Source organism: Mastomys coucha, unplaced genomic scaffold (assembly GCF_008632895.1).
Source record: "Mastomys coucha isolate ucsf_1 unplaced genomic scaffold, UCSF_Mcou_1 pScaffold6, whole genome shotgun sequence".
In the NCBI taxonomy this organism is placed as follows: domain Eukaryota; kingdom Metazoa; phylum Chordata; class Mammalia; order Rodentia; family Muridae; genus Mastomys; species Mastomys coucha.
Genome location: NW_022196912.1, coordinates 119,424,540 through 119,434,300, shown reverse-complemented (window position 1 = coordinate 119,434,300; position 9,761 = coordinate 119,424,540). Strand labels below are relative to the sequence as shown.

The 9,761-nt window shown below is 47.1% G+C and overlaps 2 protein-coding genes across 6 annotated transcripts in view; one reads left to right on the top strand and one right to left on the bottom strand.

Annotated features, from left to right (window-relative positions):
• Positions 1-9,761, bottom strand: part of Gskip (GSK3B interacting protein) — a 21,543-nt gene that overhangs the window by 8,927 nt on the left and 2,855 nt on the right. The window contains exon 1 of one of the 3 annotated variants that reach the window (XM_031357867.1): positions 6,022-6,139. The exons of the other annotated variants lie outside the window; for them this stretch is intronic. Coding sequence (XP_031213727.1) covers positions 6,022-6,035 — 14 coding nt within the window. The 5' untranslated portion in view covers positions 6,036-6,139. Of the gene's footprint in view, positions 1-6,021; positions 6,140-9,761 lie in introns of those variants that run through there. 3 annotated transcript variants of the gene reach the window in all.
• The window catches only part of Atg2b (autophagy related 2B), a 68,702-nt gene continuing 65,160 nt past the window's right edge, over positions 6,220-9,761 (top strand). For all 3 annotated transcript variants that reach the window (XM_031357866.1, XM_031357865.1, XM_031357864.1), the window contains exon 1: positions 6,220-6,805. In XM_031357866.1, the coding sequence (XP_031213726.1) occupies positions 6,644-6,805 (162 nt within the window). In that variant the 5' untranslated portion in view covers positions 6,220-6,643. The remainder of the gene's footprint in view (positions 6,806-9,761) is intronic.

Below are 9,761 nucleotides of genomic sequence, written 5' to 3'. Positions count from 1 at the left end.
AAAAAAAAAAAAAAAAAAAAAAGAAAAAAACAAAACAAACAAACAAACAATCTTTATATCTTGTACATTTGTTTGCAATGGCTCTGGTGTATATATAGATATACATATATTTTGACATAAAAGTAATTTTTATTCACCTTAAGTCACTGTTGTCTCTCAGGCTTACTGCTGAATAAGTTCACCCTTTCTAGCTTTTTCTGAATTCTGGCTGGCTGGTTCAATGCAGCTGTTCTGTCTCAAACTTCCCTCCAAGCCAATTGAGTCAAACTGGCTTCTCTGAGTTTTGGACGTTTTGCTCTTAGCCTCAAACTAACTCGAACAATCTGTTCTAATCACTTGGCTCCTTTTCATTCTCTGGCTTCAACTGCCTCTGTTGACCTGCACCGGCTCACTGAACTCAACTGCCTCAATTGAACTGACCTAATTCAGGCCCATGGCCTGTACTCAACTGCACCCACTCCCAACTGCACCAACTTGACTTATACAAACTCAACAGACTGACTGAACTCAGATCTGCACGCCGCTGTCTCCTGAGTGCTGGAATTAAAGGCAGGTACCACCACACCTGGACCTAAGCTTTTCTTTACCGGAAACTTGTTCTATCCCAGGCTGGTCTTGAACTCAAAGAGATCTGCTTCTGTCTGTCTTTTGGGATTAAAGGGGTCCCTGTATTCCAGCCGGATCACACAGACCTACAAGGTTTTTGGAAGTGATCCCTTGACAGAGCAGTCATGTTCTGAATTAAAATTCCTCTATACTTAAAACTTTTTTTCTATGTATAGGTGTGCATCATGTATATGCAGTACCCACCAAGGCCAGGAGAGGGCATCTGTTTCCCTGGAACTTGAGATACAGAAGTTGTGAGCTGCCAAATGAGTGCTGGGAATTGAACACAGATCTTTGCAAGAATAGCTTGTGCTTGTAACCAATGAGTCACTGCTGGAGTCCCACATATATACTTTTGAAGTTAAGGATTTAAGGTCAGTTACTTGTGAAATGTCTGTTTTTATCTATACCCTATAAAGTTACCCTGCACTTCCTCTTCATCAATGACGGGGAGATGCACGCATGCATGCACGCACACATGCATGCAAGCACGTCACAGTGCTGCAAAACAAGGCAAGGGAACTGCACTGCGTTCTGCTGACCAAGGAGAAGCCAGGGTGAAGATATGACAGTGTTATCCTGAGATGTTTTCAAAACTCTAAGTAGTGGCACTGTAACCTTCAAAACCAGAAAGTGTGAGTGAGATTCTAAGATTTGCTCTTCCAGAAGCTCCGGGTTTGAGTCTTGTCATCCACATGACAACAGGTATACACACAAAGCACATTCATCATACAGGTAAAATACTCACTGCACATCATAATTTTAGGGAACTATAAGTACTGCCCTTCAAGCCTTCCATTGCTGCCCTACCTACCACAGTGAGCTCAAACACAAACTCCACAAGAACATGTGTTATTCTCAAGCACTGCATTTGTTTTTATGAGGTGTCCGGAAAGGAGCCTTCGAGATACCCTGAGAAGTGACTCAGGGCTCTGCTTTCTCCATCTGTTGGTGACTTTGCGGATTTATGATATCAAGATACTGACGACTGGATCTTTTCTTCCCCACTTCTTATTTTACTAGACTTTGTTTTGCTGCATTGTGAATTCAGAGCAGTGAAGCTGGAGAGGTGAAGTGATAAATATCTCCTGACAAGAAAGTGTCTGACAGGGCAGGAATCCCAAACATTCCGTTTAAAGCAAGTGTGGCCTTTCGGTTGACACCACAACCATCAGGTAGCAACAAGGATGTGTACCTCAATGCTTTCTATTCTCATCTTACATAGCAATCTGGAAAAATGCTCTCAACATGCACCAGTGGCATTGTGGAGTGCTCAGTGGGCTCTCATGAAGCCTGGTAAGGGGAGGAACCTCTGTTGGGTGCTCCAGGACCCAGACAAGATGTTCCCCATTCCTTCTATATCAAGTGAAGCTATCACTGAAATCTACCAGTAAACAACGCTGACAGGCTTAGATAGGGAAACATAACAGAGTGTTTGGCAAGTTCAAGAACTATGTTGGGGCCAGGTGCAGTGGCACCTGCTTATAAACCCAACACTCAGGGGCATGAGGCACAAAGATGGTGAGTTAGAGCCCCACTGGAAGTACTAGATCAACCTTAGTGACGAGGAGACTGTGTATTTTTTTAAAAGATTTATTATTACATATAAGTACACTGTAGCTGTCTTCAGACACCCTAGAAGAGGGCGTCCGATTTCATTACGGATGGTTGTGAGCCACCATGTGGTTGCTGGGATTTGATCTCAGGACCTTCGGAAGAGCAGTCAGTGCTCTTAACCCCTGAGCCATCCCTCCAGCCCGAGACTGTGTATTAAAACAAAACAAAAGCCCTCCTAGGGATGGACATATAGCTCAAACACTTGAATGTATGTATGAGGTCCCAGGCTTGATGTACAACCATGTGTGCGCATGTGCGCGTGCGCGCACACACAATCACAATTTTTTTTTTAAAACTAAAAAAAATTAATGTATATGGGGCCTTGCTTGCGTGTATGTCTGTGTATCACATATGTTCTTGAGGAGGCCAGAAGAGGATGTTGGATTCCCTCAGACTGGAGTTAGACTGTTGTGAACTGCCTTATGGGTGCTGAGTATGTCTTGGGTCCTCTAGAAGGGCAGTCAGTGGTTCTATCGCTCTAGCTCCATACTCAGGTTTTGTTGTCTTGATCTCATTATGTAGCTTTGACTGGCCTGTTACTATACACAATGAGCCAGTCTCTGCCTATGGGGTGCTGGGTTTGGACCACCATGCTGGGCATTATTTGTTTTCAAAGTTTACTCTTATTATTTTAAATTATTTGTGTATGTGTGTTTGTGTATGGGTATGTGCATGTAAGTACTGGTACCCTCTGAATCCAGAGGCCAGATCCCTGGAACAGGAGTTACAGACGTAAGCCACCTGACACAGACGCTGGGATGAATCTGGGTTCTTTGGAAATCAGCAAGTGCTCTTAACCACTGAGACAGATCTTCAGTCCCCAAGTCTTGTTTCTTTATTAAATCTCATTATATAGCTGAGGGGAGCCTTCCTTGAATGAGCCATCCTCCTGCCTCTGCCTCCCAAAAGCTGGGACCATCATGCTTAAAAATCCCTTCAAAGGAGAAAGGCAGCTCCAGATCCTAAAGAGATGCACATGCATGGGGCTACTCCTGGGGCATGGCAGCCTTGACACTGTGGTCCTGTTCTGAATGTACAGCTCTTTTTAAAATTTTTAATTTATATATGTCTGTGTATATACAGTGTATGTGTGTGCACATGCCATGGTGTTTCTTTTCTTTTTTTTTTTTAAAGATTTATTTTATTTATTTTATGTGTATGAGTACACTGTAGCTGTACAGATGGCAGTGAGCCATCATGTGTGTGGCTGCTGTTGTACTCAGGATCTCTGCCAGGCCCGCTCGCTTCAGCCCCTCTCGCTCTGGCGTAATTTACTGTAGTTGTCTTCAGACGCACCAGAAGAGGGCGACCAATCTCATTAAGGGTGGTTGTGAGCCACCATGTGGTTGCTGGGATCCGAACTCAGGACCTTCGGAAGAGCAGTCAGTGCTCTTACCCACTGAGCCATCTCGACAGCCCCACCATGGTGTTTCATGCAGAGGTCAGAGGAACAATTGGAGGAGCTTGGCTCTCTCCTATCATGTGGGCCCTGGGGAACTAAACTCAGGTTATCAGGCAAGGCAGCAAGTGACTTTGCTTGCTGAGCCATGTCACTGGCATGTGATCTTTTGCTATTGAGACAGGGTCACAGCAATTCAGCCAGGCATCAAACCTGATCTGTAACCAGGGATGACCTTGAGCTCTTGATCCTTGTGCTTTGACTTCCCACGTGCTGGGATCACAGGTGTGCTCCCTTGGGCTCTCCCAGGTAAGTCTTCACTATAATCCACACTACCAGAGTGAACTGTGGGAATTCCTATTTAGGATTATTATTTTGACTCGATGCACTTGGCTTCTGGGATATATCTTCTAAGCTGCCACTGGGAATTCCTTTCTAATTTTTACAAAGTTGATAGTACCCACCCGGTTGTGTAATCATCTTCATCGTATTCAATTACTGCTAAGGTGCCAGCATTGTGCATTAGGAACTTGCCTTTGACAAACATTAAAAGAGCCCTGTGACTGGGGTCTGAATCCCACTTGGGCTAAGGGTGTGATGACACTTCTCAGGTCTCAACTATGCTAAATCTCTCCTGGAAAGTATAAAGTGTTCAAGGCAACACCCTTAACACTTTTGCTATAGTATGCTTGCTATTGTGGGATTTTCACTTTCTTCTTTGGAAATGCATGCATCCTACGGACAGCTTGAATGTTATTCTACATTGTGTTCAGGAAACCATATTAAGCAGTCAAGAAGGCTAAAGTCCAGTTCAAAACTCCTAAAGCCTGATACACAAGGCCCTACCTGGACTTCCCACCCAGCTCTGTTTAAAGTACAGAGAGTATGTCATTATTTACTTGTAAGGTTCAGAGTCTCTTTGAGCCAGGGTCTCCCACGTAGATCAGGCTGGCCTTCAACTTAAGTAGAGAGCCATCTGCATCTTTTTCTCTAGTGCTGGGAGGAAAACTGTGCCCAATGTCGGTAAGCATGGCTTATTAGTGTCAACATGTGTCAAGAACCCAACCAGTTCTAACCTTCAGGGCTATCCTCCCGGCCGGCCAAACCAGGGAATCTGCACTGTCCTTCAGCACTGCTCTGGCCGTTTGCACCTTTGGTCTTCTAAGCTCCAACAGCCAGCTATTAGCAACACTGTAGTTAGCAATCTTAGGCCAGAATATGTTGTATTTCTTTTTATTTCACCAGGAGCACAAGTTCGATTCCTTGCAAAGGCTTACACTCCTTCCATTTACCATTAACTCCTGCTCCTGCCCATCTTCCCTCCTCAAGTTCCTGGAACTTACCAAGCATCTATCACGTGATAAGCCTTGCAGGTGGTGTTCTTGTCTGGAAAAATAACTGAGATATCCATGCATCTGACTACCTTGATGTTTCCAAGTCTCCAACTAAAATATCACCTTTTAAAATAAGAGGCCCTTTCTTACAGTGCATGTACAAAGAGTCTGAATGGGGTGTGGTGGTGCAAGCCTGACATTTCAGCGTTTGGGAGACCCTAATTTCTAGGCCAGTCCGGGCCACTAAGTTCAAAGTCAGCTTGAACTACCTACCCAGGGAGAGACTGTCTCAAAACCCAACTCAAAACAAACGAAAAGAACCCACTCTGAGGATACAGCATTCACAAGCCAGAATTCCTTAATTCAGTCTCCTCAAAACAGGGCTCTGTTTCGGTTCCTTCCCCGGCTCACATCATTTCGTTTGCCTCAATTTTCGAGTTTATGATATAAATCTGCTCACACCCGGCTGAGGTGGTAATGTGGGCTCAGAGAGGGTAGTGTAGGTTCAAGGTGGCCCAGTGTCAAGTGTCAGGAACGTAACCCAGGACAGCCGACTTCCGGGCCTTTAGGGGCTGCCCTACTAAGGAGCCAGCCGTGCCTCTTCAAAGACCGTTTCCTAAAAGATTAAAAACCCGGCTGCACAGAGCCGCGGGAGATCACAAAGTCTCCGCCGAGGCAGCCCCTCAGCGGGGTCGGGCAGCGCCAGAATTTAACAGAGAAAACAGTATTGCCCGCAATCGTCCGGAGTCCCAAGTTTTCCGGCCGTCGGCGTGGCGCTCTGCAAACGGCAGAACTACTAGACGCTTTGCAAACAATGCCGGCATGAGATGGGGTGGGGTGGGGGACGACCTGATGACAATAGGCACCCGTCAAAACCCGGACAGAAATGCCAAGTCTCCAGCGCTCGCCCTGCACCCCCCCGGCGCACCACTTCCCGCAGGACAGCCCAGGCCGGACCCGCCCCCAGACCTCCGTCAGCCCGGATCCGGGTGTCCGCCAGCACCCACCACCCGGCCGCCACTGCGAGGTAAGGATCCACGGGCCGCAGCCTGCCCGCCCACTCACCTGCGAGCTCCCATGTTCCTTTTCTTCCTCGTCCGGAGGCGTCTGGAGTTAGAATTGCGGCGCCGGCACCACCCCTGCCCCCACAGCTGCCCCGCCCATTCAGCCCCGGAAATGCTCCCGCCCGGACTCTTTTTTTCCTGACTCTCCGGCCCCGCAATATGGCGTCACTTCCGCTTGTGCCCGTTGCTCGAGTGCGCGCCGGGAGTCTGGGTCTCGCGAACGCGCCAGGAGCGTCTCGAAGGCGGGAGCGCGCTCGGTAGATGACAACAAATTCGTCGCGCAGGGTCGGAGTCTGTCTCGCCTCAGCCGCCAGCCCTCTGTCTGTCCCTCTTACTGTCTCCGGACCGACGGAGCGCTTCGGAAGCTCCCGGCTTGGGGCGCCCGGTTCTGTTCAGCTCCCAGTCCCCGCCGGGCCTAGTGCGAGCGTCGCGACGCGGGCCATGGGGTTGCCCTGAGGGACAGCAGCGCCGAACCGACATGCAGCGGCCACCGCGAACCTAGACCCCACCGCGGCTTGGGGACGCCGGCCGGACCCTGAGGCGCTGCCGCTGCCTGGAGCCCAGGTCGGATCTCCGAGTCGCCGCCGCGAGCAGCCCCGGCCCCCCAGCCGCCAGCCCTCACCATGCCTTGGCCATTTTCAGAATCTATCAAGAAGAGGGCCTGTCGGTACCTCCTGCAGAGGTACCTGGGCCACTTCTTGCAGGAGAAGCTGAGCCTGGAGCAGCTGAGCCTGGACCTGTACCAGGGCACCGGGTCTCTTGCCCAGGTCCCCTTGGACAAATGGGTAAGCTACCGTCAGCCAGCAGGGGTTGGAACTTGCTCTCCCTAGTGCAAGACCTGAGCGATTGTCATCCAGCATCGGTGGCGTTCAGTTCCTCTTTGGGAATTGTTTAGGTTCAAGTGTGGCCGGGCTCAGGGAAGTGTGTGAAGTGTAACAAGTTTGCGCTCCTACATCACGTGCTCCGACTTAATGGAGGCACACACCGTACGGAACAATCGAGTCATTGGGGGTCTGTGAGACAGGCCCAGGAAAGGACGTGACCACTCAATACCCCTTGGGCTGTGAGTGGTTGCGGTGTTCCTAGACAAACTAACCCTATCTCATTGGATGACGTTAGGAAAAATTAAAGATGAAGAGGAGGTGACAGAAACCCCCAGTTATTTATTTTGGTCTGGATGCTGGTATACTGCGTTTGCCGGGTTGATTGTCTTCATTCACTGAAAATTAGGCGAAGGCTTCTTTTGCCAGTTTGCCTGCTTTGCTTGACTGAGGTGGTGAATGGCCCCACTAGAGCTGTTTAGATTTGCCCTTTTGCTTTACGTGATAGATCGACAGGTCGTAAACGCTAAGGTTGCAAAAGCCCAGAAGCTGAAGCTGCAGCGCCAGCCTTTTTTAAAGAACCTGTTTCCTACTAGAGGCTGGAAGCTGACTCACCTGCGCCTCGCGTATGTTCAGTTCACCAGATACAGCTGTTGTATTTGCGTCAGTGGGTTAAAATGCCTAGTATTTTACTTAAAGGCCTTGAGTTTGTCAGTCATGTCTACTCTTCTTATGAAAGGCTTAAATTATGGAAACTCCTTGGCAAGTTGTATTAAGGGGTATGACACAAGGTAATTGTATTGAAAATAGGTGACATAAATCAGAGACCACACACAAGTTAGTTTAAACAGCTCCGCTTTGAGTAACAGAAAGACCTGTCCTATACCAAAGTAGTCCCAGGCTTTCACAGTCTGCTGAAAGACTTGGATATGGTAACTAACCCAAGTTCAGTAATCATAAAAGGACAGTACACTCCATGCATGCCAGGTACTGTATCAGGTACTGTATAGCTCCTGTTCTTTCCTATCAGCGAATGGGATTTTTTGTTGTTGTTTGAGGCAGGTTTATTATATAGTCCTAGCTGCCCAGGCACTTTGTAGCCCAGGGTAGCCTGGAACTCAGGACAAGCTCTCACCTAGCCTCTCTAGTTCAGTTCGAATGGTAACTTTTTTTTTTTTTCTGTGACCAAACTGTGGATTCAGAGGCTGGGAGATGGGAAGGGGCTGAAGAGGTCAAGGGGATGTGACATCCTCAGGGTAGATTTCTTTGGTCTCTTGTCACTGCTGAAAGCTGACTAGGGAGTCTTGAGGGTGGGATGTTTATGGATGTCTTGTAGGAGGGACTTGGTGTGCAGTGCAGTACTCTTTGAAGAGACACCGAACATAGCGGGTGGATATTATTACTGTTTTATAAATGGCATTTAATACTTTGTCCTGTGTCACAGTTACAAATATTACAAGAATTCAAATCTGACGCCAAGCACAGGCTTGCTTGCTTGCTTAGGGAGCATAGTATAAGAGCACACTTGAGAAAGCACTCGAGGGCTCCTGAGCAGCGGTTAGATTAGGTGGTATTCCAGGCTTTTTCAGTTGTGTGGTTTTTAATTCATCCTTACAGGAAATCAGAAATGAGGCTATCCGAGGTTCATGGCTTGACTACAAAGGCCCCTGATAACAATCTGTGGATAGCTGGGCAGTGGTGGCGCACGCCTTTAATCCCAGCACTTGGGAGGCAGAGGCAGGTGGATTTCTGAGTTCCAGGCCAGCCTGGTCTACAGCGTGAGTTCAGGACACCCAGGGCTATACAGAAAAACCTTGTCTCGAAAAACCAAAAAAAAAAAAAAAAAAAAAAAAAAAAAAAAAAAAAAAAAAAAAAAAAAAAAAAAAAAAGAAAAAAAAAGAAAAAAAATTTCCTGTAGCTTGAATTTTGTTTTGTGAGTTTTCTTCCACCCTTTCAGCCCCCTAACACTAGATAAGAGAAAAAAAAAAAGGATATTGAGGAAAGGAAAGAGATCTCTGAATAAAGTCCAGGGTCAGAAAGGGGGAGATGTTATGGTGAGACTACTTCCTGCTGATTAGTGGCACCGAATTCCTTGGGGTAAGTTTGATCTTCGTTGTCAGGATATCTAATTTCTTTTTCTTCTTTGCTCATGACTACTTAACAAACTGAGACCAACACCAGCCAACCAACACCAACCCATTCCTCCTCTCAGGGACCTAGCATTTATATACTCTCTAAAAAGTTTCCAGCATTCCAAACGTCACACTGTTGCAGAAACTATCTGCAGCTGGCAAAATCACACCTCTGCCAGAGCATGAGGCAGATCATAGTCAGCTGCTGTGGACAGTCTGAAGCAGCCCCATATCCTTCACCTGGGATTAAAATGAAAACATATTCTTATAATATTTGTGTTTTTTAAGGAAACCACAATTAAAAAATTCTCACTACATTTTCTGTGAGCCTCTCTCTCGCGCTCTCGCTCTCTCACTCTCTCGCTCTGTGTGTGTGTGTGTGAGAGAGAGAGTGAGAGAGAGAGCACTCGAGAGTGCGTGCTCATGTGTTGTATGTGTGGGTATTTATGGAAGCTGGAAGAAGACATCAGATGCCCTGTAGCTGGAGTTATAGGTAGGTGTTGAGCTGCCTGTTGTGGGTTGGTGGGTTGTTGGAATTGAACTCAAATCCTTTGCAAGAATAGCAAGGTCACTTAACTGCTGAGTTGTCTCTTCAGATCATTGTCTCAATCCTTAACTCTCAGTTTTGCAGAGGAATCAGTTGGAATTGGCTGCTAATGTAATCAGTTACTTTGTTAGCTAATCGGAAGGTGGTGTGCTTTTTGTATGCAGTTGTGAAACTACATTTAAATTCAATTCTTTCAAATTCTTTGTTTGGAGAGTCTTCCCAATGTTTCAGGTTTTTTTTT